At 42.4% G+C, this 17070-nt stretch overlaps 1 protein-coding gene across 3 annotated transcripts in view; it reads right to left on the bottom strand.

Moving 5' to 3' along the window:
* Positions 1-17070, bottom strand: part of EPB41L4B (erythrocyte membrane protein band 4.1 like 4B) — a 164814-nt gene that overhangs the window by 59355 nt on the left and 88389 nt on the right. For all 3 annotated transcript variants that reach the window (XM_052704243.1, XM_052704242.1, XM_052704241.1), the window contains exons 16-17: positions 6114-6295; positions 518-630 (exon numbers count right to left, since the gene is read on the bottom strand). In XM_052704243.1, the coding sequence (XP_052560203.1) occupies positions 518-630; positions 6114-6295 (295 nt within the window). The remainder of the gene's footprint in view (positions 1-517; positions 631-6113; positions 6296-17070) is intronic.

Consider the following 17070-nt stretch of genomic DNA (forward strand, 5'->3'; position numbering starts at 1 on the left):
CACAGAATGGGGTCAAGTGGATTTTGCCTCACATGGATACCAGGAGCCCCTGACCTGGCAGTCTCTGGTAGAAGCACTGAGACACAGATGTTTTGCCACCCCTGCATTGATCAAACACCCACTAATATCAATTGGTCAATTGCCAGGGGAGTTAACACAAACACTTCATGTAGAGAAACAACTTCTTGGTTGTTTTTGTTTTGTTTTATTTTAATTACTTGAAGTGTTGTTATTTTTTTACAGCTCAGGGCTGCCTCGATGCCTAACTTCACAACCAAATTAAAACTACATCATGACATCATTACAGCAGCTTCTGAAATTTTAAAAGGTGAGGAAGGAAATTCCAAATCAAAAAACGAAAATCCCGTCCCACAGGATGGTGAGAGGTGATTAAAAGCAAGACAGTTACAGATTAACATTGACTGGAACTGAAGGTGAAAAGCAGCAGCTTCTGCATATGAAGTGACAAGGGGCTCTCTGTCATATATATGTAGAAATATGTATGTACACGCTATACCTTGTTCATGACGTGCAGGGCTGGCCATGGTCCAACTACCTTCACACTCTCCGTTTCTATTTTCTTCAGATGAGAGGTTTCATCATAAAGAAGGGGAAGTCCTGAGCTCAATTCTAAAGAGATGCCCAAGAGAGAGAAAGAAAGAAAACACAGTCTGAAGGAAGGCTACAGAAGAACAGCAGAGCAAGTCACTGAACTTTGTTTGAAGAGATGGAGGTCTTCCCTGTAAGACCACCTAAAACCTTTAATAAAAATCATAGAATCACAAAATTATAGGGGTTGGAAGGGACCTCTGGAGATCACCTTGTCCAATCCCCTAGTAAAGCAGTTTACCTACAGCAGGTTGCAGAGGAAAGTGACCGGGTGGGTCTTGAATATCTCCAGAGAAGAAGACTCTACAACATCTCTGGTGGCTTCCTTCAGTGCCTGTTGAGCCATTACACCTGTTGGGTCAATTTTCCTTTTTCTCTTTAACAAACAATCCCTCCCCCCCACCTCCCCAGCTCCTTCTCTCCCACTCCTACGCTTTGGCAGGGCTTTTGCCAGCTTAAGGGCTTGGTTCTTCTTCCAGCCATCCCTCTATATTCAACAGTTGATACTGATGTCAACCCCATTGACACCAGAGAACTTATTTATGCGGCCAAGGAGCCTCTCTCAGAACATGTGATGTATACAGAGATCAGAGTATAGCTTTTGGCTCCTCTCAGATATCTTTATTTATATGTCAGTCTCTTTAAGACTGCTGTCAGGAATTTGCTGTGCTTTGTCAACAGAGATTTAGAGGAAAGACAAAAGACAAGATTTTGAGCACTGACAAAGAAAGACGAGGTAAAATACTTTTGTGACACTCCTGAAAGGACTCCACCAACATCCTCGGGATGGTGTGGCATACATGTGTTTGCAAGTATTCTGAGAAAAATGAGAGCTTCATTACACAATGATTTAATGAATCCTCACCTCTTCCTGTATTTCTTTTTGCTACAGATTCTAGGCAATAATAGTTGGGAACAATTCAGTAGTCTCTGGAGTCTGATTCAAAGCCCAGTGAAATAAATAAAAACTTTGCACTGCCTGCAGTTCCGTTTGGATCACTTTCTTAAGCTGTCCTAAGAATATTAAATATTGCTCACTCAAGATCTAATTCTACAGCTGTTTAAATATACATTAAGGACTTTGCTGACTAGAGACAAACTGCTAATGCCAGTTTAGAGGAATATAAGCAAAAAGTTGTCTTGGTACTGGTGAAACATAGTCAGTGGTAACAGTGGCTTAGAAGGGGTTATGACATCAGCATTGACCTTCTATTGGTGGTCTCTCATCAAAAGCTGATGAAAGCAGAGTTCAGCATTTCTGATATTACGGTTGCTTCCACAGATATGAAACTGTAATCTGCCTGATCATACCACTGAAAGAGTTACCCCAGCCATCAGATAAGACTACATGATGATTCTTTTTTAAAGAAACATGGACATTTTATTGCGTGTCAAGAAGGAACATAGAGGGGAAAAGTGCATTACTTAAAGTATTCACTTTTGCTGTGACTTTTTAGATTTTTTTTTTTTGCTTTTTATTTTTTTAAACAGGGATAGCTTCAGAAGCCAAGCAAGCTATTTTAGCCTTTTGACTCAACCTTGCAAACAGATAAAAGACATATATATCAATAAAAGGCAAAAAAAATTGGCATACACTTACTGAGTCAGCATTAAGTCTTGGCAAACCAGGCTTTCCTTTCAAGCAATGATCTGGCAGGACTGTATTTTTTACAAAGCAACATTCTAGCCTGAAATTCAGTTTGTATTACACCCTCCTTTTGTCATGGTTACACAAGGACTTTTTCATCAAGCAGGTCAGGAATAAAGGATGTCTTTTTTTTTTTTTTTTTTTTTTTAAGGTGATAACCTGCAAGCTCAGCCTAGAGCCTGAGAGGCAAGCTGAGCCCCTTCTTCCAATTTGTCATTTTCTGCCATAAAAATTGCGTGGGCTAACATGATGAGCTTGTTGGCAGCTGTTTTCTGTGACAGCCCCAGCTGCTGCCATTGGGTTTGCTCACGTGCACATGATAATCCATGTACAATGTTGCCATCCCAGATAGGCTCAGTGAGCAGTGCTGGCATTGCAAGGCTGGCTGCTGCTGAGCACAGTGGTCTCTGGTACAGTGACTGAGAGAATAGCTGGGGCAAGATCTGCTGCATGAGAAGATAGAATCTGTGTATTCAAGCTTTAAGGTGAAGGGCAGCACTGCAAATACCATTATTAGGCAGAATGCAGGAAAACATCTTCTGCTGAATTGCCTTTGCAAACACACGCCAGATTTATTTCACCGAATTTCACTTCTCCCAGTAATCAAAGTAGACAAACGACTTGGAATGTAAAAAATCAGGCAGATCTACTCTGTGTTTGTTTCCTGTAACAAAGTCCCAGGATGTGTACTTGCTGTGAAATATGCAGCAGCATTTTAAAGGGAACCTTGTCTGGGCACACCAGCATTTGCACCTCTCCTTCCTGTGCCCTGTGGGTTGGCACTGAAATTTTGTAATTTATCACATCATATCTATGAAGAGAAAATCCAGGCATCTTTTCCCCTCTCTCTATCACATGCTATCACATGCTAAGTGACGGGTGGGTCACTTCAAGTTCTACTTCGCATATGATTAAAATCACCTCTAAGCTCAGAGATGGGTCTGTCCTGTAGGATCTGGAACAACTAACAAAATGCTCAAGGTCCCCTGGAAAACCATCAGGTAGTCAAGCTGACACGCACAGCCTCACCACTGTCAGCCTCAAAGGGAGGTTTTCATTTGGCTAGCATATTCTTCACGTGGATCTTCTGGCCCTCCAAGCATGTCCACTTGAGGTATTTTGGTCACAAGCACCCTCTTCCCAAGAGTGTTCTCAGGCTAGTGACCACATACTTCCTAGAAACACTTTCCCAGTCGGGAATCTTTCATACAGCCTTCAACCAGACACAAGCTTCCATGTCCCCACAGTCCTTATCCAGACCTCTGAAAGCATCTCGTCTCTCAGCTTGGGTGTTTCTGGTCCCACAGAGCCGTATGTGCAGTCCCAGAGAGGTGGCTGACAGCCAAGGTGATGGAGGTTCACCTCCAAATGGAGCTGCCACCCCAATGCACATAGGAATAGCTTTGATCCAGGGTTTTTAGGGTGGTGGTCCTATCTACACCATCATCACTCCAAAAGCAAAAGCAGCAGCCTGAGCATGCCTGTTCTCATGGAGGGCACCCTTTTGGGGGAAAGTAGCTGTGTGACAGGCAGAGTGCATGGGTACAGGGCTGTGGGGAACCGTGATGTGGTCCGCTTTGAGGTGGCTGGCTGGCAGTCAGGACAGCCAGCTTACAAACTGGCACCACAGTCCCTCTGCAGGAGGCACTCATGTTCCTTTGTGTTTCCTCAGGGAGATCGAAATTCGGGCTGCTCTGGGAGTACAGCAGCTGCTGGGCAGAGCATGCAGAGCCTGGCCTCTGTGCCAGAGTAGCATCCTGGGTGCAGGAAGCATTAGTAAAATTATTACCTTTCCAGTAAAGCAGGGCTGTAGGAATTGGGGCGTGGTGCTGCTGCAGCACTGCTGGGGTGGAGGGTGATGGCCTTTGAGAAGTGTAGGGGCCTGAGCTGTGGGTGAGCCCTGTGGATGGGACATTCAGGATTACAGTGTCCTCAGGGCCCAGGCCCTCAGCAGCACTGCTGCTGGCACTGGCTACATTTCCACTGGCATGGTTCACCTCTAATTTGGGAAATAAAAAACAGAGGCTGGCACAGAGCCATGGGAAGGCTTCTGGCTCTTGCAGCACCAAGCTGACATGCTGCATGCAGTCTTTGGCCCCACTTCATAAAGCTGGCAGCACCCCTTTCCCATTGGCAGCCCCACCGCAGCAGTGCCACAGCAGCATTTCCCCTTCTGCAAATCCTCTAATGTAGAGCATTCAATGCATAAACACAGAGGAGTATAACAGAGCTTCTGCAGATTGCTGCTAAGGGAGTAGATTCTTTTAAAGTTCCAGCATGCAATTCATATTGCTGCTTGGAACTCGTTCTTCAAACACTTGCAATGCCTTGCTTTTGTTTCTCATGCTTAAAATTTTCATCTCCCTCTCTTTGGGAAAGAAAACTAAAGAAAAGGTTTCCAGGTTTCTGACACAACGTTTGAATAAAACTTCTGCACTGACAGGTGCCTATGCATATCTGCCGAGAGAGGAAAGCCAGGAGCCAAGAGCACCCAGCACTGTCCACGGTGAGATCTTGGCTACAGGCTGAAAGATTCCCTAAGAGATGCCTCTCAGAGTGATGCACAAAGCCAAAATATGGACAAAGGAAAAACTTAGCATGCTCCTGAAGTAAGGAAAATAGTAGGTCACACCTTGTTTTGTCCATCTTCTGAAATTCTTATACAGTTCCAGCATCTCACGCATTGCAGAGTGCCAAGACTATAAATTTGGAGTGCAAGAAACAGGATTGCTCAATGGCAGGGATGTTTTTCTTCAAGTTTTTGTGTAAACCTACAGACACCTGGCCAAGCTATGCACCTTTTACAAGCCTGTACATGTACAGCAGCCGAGACGTATGTCTGAACTCCCCAAGGCTATATCAGAAACAAGTGAGTTTCTCTCCTCTTTGCTTTCTACATGCCCAGAATTTCTCCACAGAGCAAGTGAGCGTACTCCAGGTGGCAGCTGGGGCCAAGTGGGAATCATCCACACTACTGCCAGCCAAGGTGATGCCAACCACTGGGACGAAAGCCAGTACAGCAAAGCGAGCCCTTCCTACACACCACAGAGAAAGGCATCACTTGTCTCAAGAAGGAAGAGCACCAGTGCTGCAGAAGACGGTAAACCCCTAGGCATGAAAAGAGTGCTTCTGATAGTCATCTCTCAATGTCCTTTTTCCAATGTGGAACAGTTCTTTTTTACATTGCTTCTCAGGTATTTCTGAGCTTTTGTTTTTTCTCCCTGGAATTTGGGAAGCCTGTGAATGGGAATGCATCTTTGCCGCTCTTACTAAAAACTATGGCATTTGTAGAAATTTTCTTAAAGAGCCAAGAGAGCCTGTTGCACTGGACTGGACACAACCTCAGTGCAATATTTTTTCAGCTACTCCTCCTTCACAGCTGTGGACCCCAGTACAAAAACAGCACAATGGTGTTTGCCCAGTGCTCCAACATTTCTGCAGCTTGTGCCCAGATATGAAAGCAAGAGCCAGATCCAAACAATGAGGGCTGAAGGCCAGCTGGGCATATCAGCAAACGAAAGGCAGATGAGGATAGGTTTGTCATATTATAGAAATAAATAGTAACAATGAAAAAATAGCCTGTGCCAAGTAGCTAGAGATTCAGTATCTCTGACTAATTGGATATTTGTTCAGCTGCAGAACACCAATCTAGCACCAAATCCCACAGTCTCATAGCAAAGCCAAGAAACTGTACATCTTGTCTCATTTGCACATAGTACTGAGCTAGAAAATAATAACAGGAAATATATTCTTCACAGAGGAAAAATGAAACGTGTGATGTTCTCCTTTCCTTTGCCTCCTTGCCAGAGACAAAGTTGAAACCAGCAGAGCTACTGACACAACACTGTAGACTTACTATTTGGGTTTGGAACTCCAGAAACAATGTCTTTGCTGTCGGGAGCAAGGGCGCCGTAGCTGGCGTGGTGGTGGTGATGGCGGTGGTGGTGGTGGTGCCTCGCAGGCATTTTTGCAGCATATGGTGCTCCGCCATTCTCCTCAATGTTGAACTGGTGCAGATCACTGTTGTTCAAGGGATAGCTACAAAATAAATTCGGTTCTAGTTAGAGTGGGAAATAGAAGGATCAACGGTACTTTTGGAGAGAAGAGAGTGCAAATTTCCTCGAGGAAAAAATACGTTGTTTTTATTTGCAAATAAAATTTTTAATGACTTTTACACTTTTCTGTTAACAGAAGTGTCACAGGGTGAGGAAAAAGGACTCCTCTGCTTATTTGACATGACTTTAATGTCAGAATTCTTTTTGATTTTGCACGCTGCACAAGCTCTGCTAGAGTCTTACATCGAGTCAAATTCTAACCGAACTATGGAGTACGACTCTCAAAAACATCAAAATTTGTTCTGCAGGAATTTGTAGTTTCACCTCCAATAGGAAAAAAGTCAGGTAACAAACAATAATTCTTTTAATGTGAAACTGTCAGAAGAGAAAAGCAAAGAACAGTCCTCAAATGACTTTATAAAGTCTGTGACTGTTTAGGGCTACAGAATAATGGTGAAAAGGCTCCATGAAAAATACAGGACTTGGGAAAAAATGGAGAAAGATCCCATTGGAAAGAAAAGGTTTCACAGGTAACAGCACACAGGATAGCGCTTGGTCCAAAAGGGATTGCATCTCTGGTAAATACCTTTTGTTGTTGTTGTTGTGAAAGTTTACTCAGGAGACTAAGTTGTCAACCTGCAATGTATGGAGAAATGGAGGCACTGACATTTTAACTGATCATCTCTACCTCAGATGTGTCACGTGACACAACTACTTTTCTGCAGTAGTTTCAATGGATGCTGTTTCAGTTTATTGTCTGAAATGATGAGGAATGCCTAGAAATATGCCAGCAATCAAAAAAAAAAAAAAAAAAAAAAAAGTTGACATAATTTTACACAGACACTGCAAATGACTTGGAAATAGTCCCCACATAAAGTGTTTAAAACATTTATAATGTTTTAACTAATTCTGCATTAGGCAACAGTTGCAGTAAATCAATTCATTCCCCCCGCCCCCCTCCACCTCCCCTAAAAAAGCCCAGAAGCCCCTGTCCATTTGAAAAATGCTAACAAAATTATCTCTCAACCCACATAAGCATTCAGTTTGCTTCTGTTGCCAACAGTAGCTAAAAACCTGACACCATGGAATAAAGACAAACAGAATAATTAAAGGAGCAAAGAATGAATTACACCTAGCTACTCGCTACATATGTTTTCTGCAGACTACTTACTGATTCAAAGCAAAATTAACAAGTCATCTGGACACACACACATCTGCATCATTTCCAAGGCTATGCCGAAGCTTGCAACTCAGTGCATCATTAGTAATGACTGCCTTCTTAGCAACAACTGACAGCATGAGGTTTCTGACTGGGTAGCAATTGAATAACGCTTTCATGCGGGTTACTTTTTTGAAAGCAGGAGTCAGGAGGGGAAGGCTTTGTGTATTCACCTTGGCAAGTTCCCAGCATGTTGCAAGGACTGCCAATAAAGGCACTTCTGATGCTCTATTTGCCTTAAGGAAACAACACAAATAGAGGTCACATACGCAGGCAAGAGCTTTGGTGAGCTCAGATAATCCAGGAAGGTCTTTTGAAACTGTACTGTATCTTCACTCTTATAATCAAATTAAGTAAGTGCCTACTGGGGAAAAATGGTACAGGCTAATGAGATTGCATACTAATTGCAGCAGCTCGCCTGCACTCTCCCCTTCAAGCTCTTTGGATCAAAGTGACATTTTTGGACAGAAAAGAGCTGGTTTTGTTCACAGAATGAAAATACTAACAGTCTGGGGCTGGAGTCTCAGCGCATCTCTTGCTTTTTCTGGTCTATGATTCAACATTTTTCAGTACACAAAGCCCCATGCATTTGGGAATTGCTTTCATTTCACTGGCTGACAGGTTTGTTTAGCAGGTTATTCACCAGTCTTTTAAAAACAAATAAGATCACACTGAATCTTTACACTGACTCCTCGTATTGCTATGGGCACAAGGTAGCTCCCATGCTGAAATGGGAAATGATCTGGGCAACTGAGTGAACCAAACAGCTCTGGCATGATTATGAATTTGCACCAAGGTCTCTAGATGTATCTTTTGACTGTCCAGACAGGAGAGCTCTCACCACGTAAAACGCAGGGTGACTTTTATTTCAAAGAAGCAAAGAACCCAACAAAGCTGATGTTCAGGTGTGCACTGAAATCCAAGCCCACACAGTGCACTCTGATGGGCAAATCGCTATTGAAAATGCTGGCCCAGCTAAGAGGATGCAGTCATCTACTCTTTTCTGGGGCTAGCAGCATCTGGCAGATATGGGCACAGGTTCATCTTGGCACTCAGTTACCTCTTGCACTTCAGATGGATGTGGGGTTGGGCGAGGAAAACTTCACATCCATGCCCTCCTTGCCACCTAACAGTTCTGCACAAACACACTATAGGTTGGTGAGCCATCCACAACAGTGCTCTGAGGCAGCAGCCTCAGATCCAGTCTGCTAGAGAACCTTGGCAGTACCCCAAAAAAGACTAGTCCTAATCCCTATCCTGTTTACTCTATCCTGTTTAATTTAGAAGCACATTAGGCATTATAGCGTAGTTGCTAAGAGATGTTATCTAGCTGGTATCATCGTGGCATCATTTAGCAGAGATGTCACATCTATTTTCACTAATTTTAGTGTTCTCCCACTATCTTATATCTAAAGTCTTGACACTTTCCCCCAGTGCATCTTTCTGCCATTAACATTCCTTTTTATTGCTTGTTTCTATCTGACTTACCTGAATATGTGATGTGCTCACAGATCTTTCTCCATCCAATGATACAAGAAAATTAGTATTTTCTCTGAGTCAGCTTTCAGACTATATCCTGCTCTCTCCAGGTTTTCATTCTTGCTCCCCAGACTTCAAGTAACACTCTCAAACTAAGTGCAAACGTGGGCAGATACAGGTTTTCACCTTTTCTCCTGTAATTGTCTTTTGGTCCTCCTGGTACATACCAATGTTTCACATCTGCTTTGCCTTTTGTTAGGCAATAGGCTGTTGTGCAGCTTTCCTGCTTTATTTACCTGTTGAGTTTTCTGATCAAGCACCAGCCGCTCCCTACATAACCAACTCTTGCCCTTCAAGGAAAAAGGCAGTGCTCTGCAGACAGTTCTCTAAAGAAATTGAACATTTCTTCCCTCTCCATCCTGCATGCAGGCAAAGCACTTCTAACAGTCCCAGGCTAAACCTTTAAAAAGAATCAAAATTCACAGACACTTGGTAATGCTGTTAGCCTCAAACTTCCACACTTACTTTCCTCTGATCAAAAAGACAGCCTATAGAGAAACAGAGCAATTGGTATATATCTTCTCATTAGTTTCTCCATTGTTTGAATTTTGTTTTCATTACTAGCCCCCTATCCCAATTTTATAGTCCTCACTCTTTGCTTTAGAAGATAGTTTCAGATGGCATTTTTAAATTTCATGTGCTCCAGCTATCTGCTGCATTACTGAACCATGCTTCTATTGTATGACTCACACAGACATGTTAGGGGATCAGGAAAAAAATGGGGAATAGAAAGGTATTGAAAAGAATTCAAAAGACTGAATTTCTTCACCTCTCCCTTCACAAAAGGACCCTGCAGGCCTACATTACCCCAGCTGACTGCCTGAGCTGAACCTTAAAAAATTCTCCCTAGCAGACTTCATGACCTGCCTGTACAATCTATTTCAGTGTCAAGCCATGTCAACAATTTTCACATCTTCCTCCAGATTTTGAAGCACTCTGAACTTTCAGTGGCCCCTCACTCATCACGTTTTCTACTGCTCTGATCGTTCTTGCACCCCATTCTGCACACCCACCCCCTGCTCTGCCTCTGAGATGTCGTGCATTCCTGCTGAGGCCTTAAAAAGGCATTATATGCTTCCCATATCCTATGGGACCAGTTTCTGTGTATATACTAGAACACGACATTTGCTTTCTCCTAAATAGCATACAGCTCTTGACTCACATTCAAATTCTTATCCTCACGAACACCACCCTTTCCTAAAGCAGCCAGGCATCCCTCCCTCCTGATATGTGAAGCAGGTTACTTGGAACTAAGAGCATTCTTTCCTCCTGAGCTGCATCTTAAACTTTTACATGTGCTAACGTCACACCCAACCCATGCTGGACCCACGTGTGAAGCAGAGACTTTCAGAAGTCTAGCAAAAGTATTGATTGCACATTAAGCTTCAGCATGGCAGCTCGGAAATGAGATTTCACAGCTGTGTCAAGCCAAGCACTCATGTTTAAGGTTAGTCTCTGCATTTGGAGGGAAAAAAAGGAAGAAACTTTGGGTTTATTCCCTGCCCATGCTTCAAAAAAAGTTCAAAACAAAACAAGTTACTTTTTAGTAAACCTTGCCTTCAACTTATTCAGAATCTCATACACCCTTTGTGTCACTGTAGCCATGTAAAGTGCCACAGACAGTATAGAAAGAACATAGCACACTAGAAATTTCTTTGTGGGCAGAAATGAAATGTGGGAAACAGAATGTAGTGCCCTGGGCAAGTATCATTTAACGGCCAGAACCAGTGTGCTGAAGCAAAAGGCTTAGAGAGGACTCAGTATTACACATGAAAGGAAGCCAGACCATGGAGGGAGGACTGCTTATAAAAGAAAAAGGGTGCAGTTTCATTTTTGCAGCCGAAGACTGAGACATATAACAGCAACAGGTGTTCCCAAGTAAAGAAGGAAGGCCAGGTTGAATGGGAACCTGGGCAGCCTGGTCTAGTAGGTGGCAGCCCTGTTCATGGCAGGGGCTTGGAAATGGATGGTCTTTAAGATCCTTCCAGCCCAAGCCACACCATGGTTCTATAATCTCTACAAGCACATCTATATGATTTTTTCCCCTGCACCACGTAACCACGGCCTCTTGGTTTCCAAAAATGCAGAATGCATACTTTAAGCTGACAGCACTGTTGTACTTCTATGCTGTGCCCTGACACCAGCAGAGGATGGGAGGACTGGAGAGATGCATTGCAGCAGTCCTCATCCACTTGTAGGGACACCTCAGGAAGCCTTATATTTCTTCCACCCTGGAAGCAGAGTGGGCAGCCAGCAGCTTTCTCCCAGCCAAACCAGCCAGCCAGGAAGGAAGGGAGGAGGAAATGGCCATGGGGAAGCAGATGTTCAGAAACAACACTGAGAGCAGAGAGAGTATCTTCTATAGGAGATATGCCAGCTTCTTGTGTTAGAAGCTGAACTAAGCTTTGAAGCAGTAGATCCAGCTTCCAATTAATCTGCAGAGCCTGCAGCAAAGCATGTTCTAATAAGACACCGAGGAACAAATCTCAGCTCAACACAGCCATTGTCCTCCCAGACTTCACCTTATCTGTATAAAGATCATTAAAAAAATACTGCCTTGCAAAACTGTCATGCAAAATATCCCCACTGGGAAACTGAACTTGCTTTTCTTCATTTACAAATGGTTTTAATTAATGATAATGATAGCTAATGATATTTAATCACCTGTCAAAAAAAAAAAATAAATAAAAAATCACTGTCACAGATGTCCTTGCAGATGAGAAGAACTCTAAAAAGAAGACACAAAATTTTCTAAGACAGATGAAAACCCACCCCAAGCCAGTGTTGCCCTCCCCTCTCAGCCTGCACTTAGGAAACCAGCTGGTAACCCAGGGTGCTCTGGGAGCAAAGGAAAGGAACAGCTCTGTCTGCCAAGACAGCCTGCAGCTGATCTCAGGTTGCTAACCCAGGTGACAGCCTTTCCTGCCATTTAACCCATAAGTATCTCAGCCCTTCCAAGCTCCTGCCTTTCTTATTTTGCCTTCTGCAAGGAGAGTTACATGAGAAATGGCCAAAGCTCACAGAGCTTCGAAGGAATTAGGGACCTTTCGGTGAGAAGCATCTTGCAATGTCTACAAAATGCTACTGGCAACACCACATAAGATCCAAAATACCTGAAAATCCTTGGAAAATTTGAATACAGATACCTCTACACTGAAACAAACAAAACAAACAAAAAATACAACACAGTGAAAATAAAAGTAACAGAGAGTAGAAAAGGGAAGAAAATGGGGCAATTTGTGTATCAGAGAAGCAGTAGCAGGAGAAGATGGAAAGGAAGGGAAAGAAAGGGACAACAACTCGAAAGCCACCTGCTGCTCACTGCGCTTGGCCCCAATCACTGCAGCAAGCCTTAAAAATCTGCTGTCTCTGTTCCTGCAAAGCTGAAATGCTTTCACAAAAAACTCCTTTAAAATAAATTAACCAAACTGTAGAAGTGTCATGCTTCCTAAGTAATCTAATTCTAAACGTTTCCAATGCCCTACAAAGAAACATAGGGTAACATGGATGTGCCGTAACTTCGAAGTCTAGCGTGAATGTACCTGACACCACTGCCACACAAAAGGACTTACATTACAGATTTTTGCTGTTCTTTTAAATGTAGTATCAATATAATCACTGAACAGGTACAGTGTAAAGCAAGTGAAAACTTCCATCAAGAGGTAAAAGTAACACAAAATCACTCAACACATACAGCAAGGTTACTCTCAGCCTTGTGAGCTCGTCCTATCTATGCTTTCATGCAACACTGGAGCAACTCATCAAAATTCCAGCAAGAAACTTTTCATTTCATCTTGAAAGCAATTTCCAGACTATTTTTTAAAATCAGAAACTGAAAATAAGACAGAGATATATTAAATACAACAGTAGAATTTGAAAATGACTGATAACAGAGCCCTTCTAGGCTCAGAAGCAGCAACTTTTTCTATTTTTACTAAATTCTAAAAATCATAGAATCAATCAAGCTGGAAAAGACCAAGAGGATCATCCAGTCCAACCACACCAACCCATCTCCACGATGCCCACTAACTGTGTTCCTCAGTGCCACATGCACACTTCCAGTGATGGTGACTCCACCACCTCCCTGGGCAGCCTGTGCCACTGCCTCACTGCTCCTTCTGAGAAGAAATTTCCCCTAATACCCAACCTGCACCACCCCCGGCGCAACAGATTTAGTGGGGAAAATAAAATACTTATAAGTAAGTATCTTGTTACCTGGAGTTTAAATTGCAGTAGATCAGTACTTCCTACAGTAATTGGCTGTGGCTGTATCTTCCATTTTCTTCAGGAGGCAGGAAGGATGTTTTGTCTTATTTAAAAATATATATATTTTTTAATATATACAATCTTTAACATGTGACACTGTTAATTAATCCAGGAATTACAGGTTTTCCTTTTTTTTTTTCCTACTTGAAATGCTTGTTTGTGCTTTAATTTAGTTTCTGACACTGTGAGGTACGGGTTTTGCTGTTTAGCTGAAGGTAAGACTACTAATACAAAAAAAAAAAAAAAAAAAAGAGGAAGAAGGAGGAGAAACACAAGCACATTACAAACTTATAAGACTGGAAGTACAATGGGAAATCAAAATTAGAAATGTAATTGTGATGGCAAGAGAAAACAGAACTCTTGGGGCACTTCCACTGGTTCTCCAATACCTCAGCTTTAATCTTGTTTTTAAATTGAAAGGTTACTCAGTTTTCAGAAGGTTTGATGACTATGGCAGCCATGATGAATGCTTCTTACAGAGACAAAACAAACCAGATTTCATTTTCTTTGTATTTCTTCAATTTAGATGGACATGCAACACGTCAAAGAAGATAAGATGCCAAACCAAAAGCAGTCCCGCAGACAAGAGAAAGTCATTATCCCAGAAACTCAAAGCCAAGAAGTAACATTGGGCGGTAAGATATTAGGCTGGTGGAACTTTGTATCTCCTACCTTCTTTCTGTGCCAAATCTACCAGGACTCTACATTAAAAAAAGTCTCTCACACACACACATCATAATCTTTAGTAAAGTTGGATTTTAAAAGCTGCATTAAAAATAATAAAAACCTTTTTCTCCAGTTCAAAATTGAAGGTTATAATCTGCTGAAATTAAAAGCCCTATGAAAGTGATCACAGAACACATGCTTATGTTTTCTGTGTTAGCCTACTGATACGCGCAGTAGTCAGTGCACAGGGAGGCCTGGTTTGAGAACTTTACAACTAAATTCAGATTAACACTCATGAAATCAATTGTTTAAAAATAAGTTGTCTCACTCTAAAGGACAGCCATGAAGCAGCCATTGGTAAGTAGTTGAGAGCAGAACGTTACCTGCAGAAGCTTCATTACTGCAAGTGACTCATTTAGGAGAGGAACTTGAGCTGAACCCAGCTTTTATCCGTTTTTGCAATGCGGTGGCAATAAGAGAAATGGAACACGGTCAGAAAGGAGGCCTCATTGGCCAGCCCCTTCCAAGTACAAGAATATATGAAAAACAAGGAGAACAATAGAAGCTGAATAAGGTCTTTCTTATTATCACACACTGCTTTATGACAACAGGAGACAGACAGGTAGATAGGTGTGGTCTACAACTACCTTTTACGTTATACTTTCACTTATCTACTTTGGCATTGTTTTGGCTAACTATTCCTGCCTGTTTAGTGCCTGTTGAACAAAGGATTGATTGTGCTGCAGGTCCCTTCAGCTCTCATGAGTATCGAATACAGCACGGTGCTTTTACAGGCTTTTGCAAATTGAATATAAAGTAGGAAAAAATATTCATTTCTTAAAGGTTCAAAATCTCCATCCTCAGTATTGTAGCATAAGTGAAGCTGAGACACAGACTTCACTGGTAGAATGCTGTTTCAAGATGGCTCTCAGAGAAGATCCTTGGGTCTTAACACAGAAGCCAGAGTCCTGGTGGATCTGTCCCTTCTCAAAATGCAGCACAGAGTCTGAGAAGAATTTCAAGAAATACAATCCCTCTTTACATCCATTAATGCTAATTGGTCTGCAGCAGCTCTGTTTTGAAGTCTTAGCAATGCCCAGATAGACCTGCAAGGACAGCACTCCTCACAAGACTGTTTTTCTCAGTTCTCTTTTGCCAGAGTAAGGCAGAAGATCAGCAGTCTTCCCAGAGATGTGATGTGTCAGGATAGGTGGATATCTTCAGTCCTTCCAGCTTGCCTGCCTGCTGGATACGCCAACCAGCGACTGGTGGAAAAGCTGAGTTGTCTTCTCCATTCCTTCAGATCTGCATCTTGCCAGCTTTGAGAAGTGAGAAGCAAATGATCTTCAATTTTTGCCTGTCCTAGAAGTTCCCCAAATCCTTGTCAGCAGTGGAAGTTCCATTTTTAAAATTATTTGCAGGCTCTAGGTTCCTCTTAGGTAGAAGAGAGATTTTTCTGCCACGCTCATCCAGAATGAAGGAAAAATGACATTTTACATCAAAGACACAGAATACACCATTTGGTTTTGTCCACAATGTGAGGAAGAAAACCCTCTTCTGGATGATTTGCATATGGGTTCACTGGCAAAATGTTCTGGTAGAACGTGTTGATTCTTGCCCTTAAATGTGCAAACTTCAGATTGCCAGCTTTGGAAATACCTTACAAAGCCCAATCCATTTGTTCTGTTCGCCTGTGACTCACAACAGCTAAAGAAAAATAGCTGAAAATGAAAGTGTAAAGGAAAAGCCCACGCTAAAACAATTTACTGAAAGTGACAACGCTTTCAAGTATTGTATTTCAGTATCATATTTTAGTAGTCAACACTGATCATTAATTTGCACACTAGGGTCTGGTTGGGGCTGAAGAGTGACGTATTTCAGCCCAAGTGACAGATGTGAAGTTGCCAGCTTTTCGATCCCCTCCCACAGCTCCTAAGGCAGAGCATGCAGGTTATGAAGCTGTAACTGGCCAAAAGCAACCTCAGTGTAAAACAGAATACCAGCCCTAAAAAATAATAAGCTCACTGGGAAAAGACTGGTTTACAGCTGTAGAAAATGCAGGAGAAACACAGAGATGGACCAGCAGGTACTCAGTTTCGATGTGCCAAACAATTCTCCAGCATGTGGAAGAATGCAGCCTGTTACACACTGCACTTCAGATCAGTCCAATTTCTGCAGCTCCTTGCACTGTACTCAAAGAATTTCCCCTGCTTAGATTACTCAAGGATAGCATTTATCACCTGTAATCAGATTACAGAACAGTTTCTAAGTGCATACTGGACTTGTAAAAAGATTTCGGACTTACACAAATGAACAGATTTCAGAACTGAGTGGGGAGAGTTTGTGCAAACAGTTCAGAGGGTGCTCCTGAGAACATGCTTCATTTGGATTCACTAAGTGATACTTCCTCCAGGCCATGCACAAGGCTTTTTATTTTTTTTTTTCCTTTAAGAGCAACTTCCCAGTACATTTACAATGCATACAAAATGTGTTGATTTATCTGTACTTGCAATGAACACAACATGCTCTTTTTATGTATGTGTGTGGCATTTCCTCCTAAGAAAAGACTAGTTATGATAATTCAGCACAAGGTGAAAACACTCACCTACTAGGGCAATTGAGTTTCTGTATTGGGTTTGGGCATCTATAAACCACCACTGGCTTCGTGTAGTAGCATGAATCTAAGACATACCATTGATTTATATCATTAGAACATCCCCAGTCTTTCATCTGCTCACTGCAGGAGCACCCACATCCATCCTTGTTCAGGTGGTGCATGAGTCAGATCAAGGTCAGCAAAAACAGACAGAAATATCTCATTTTCCCAACCACATCCCCACAGATTTGTGACAAGAAGCCAGTTCTGACCACAGCAAGGAAGGACAGAGCAATTCATCTGTTCTCACCTATCCGAATGCTCAGTGACATTTCGGTACAAAATTCTGCAGGCAGCAAGGAGGATGTGGAATGGAAAAGTGTAAGGAGACTGCAGAGTGCCTGAGCTCCTTCTTCAGAGAAGCAATTCAGATCAGAGCTTCCCTCGAGGTGACATGCACCACATACAGAGC

This window comes from Tympanuchus pallidicinctus, unplaced genomic scaffold, assembly GCF_026119805.1.
Source record: "Tympanuchus pallidicinctus isolate F22 unplaced genomic scaffold, pur_lepc_1.0 scaffold5, whole genome shotgun sequence".
Taxonomy (NCBI): domain Eukaryota; kingdom Metazoa; phylum Chordata; class Aves; order Galliformes; family Phasianidae; genus Tympanuchus; species Tympanuchus pallidicinctus.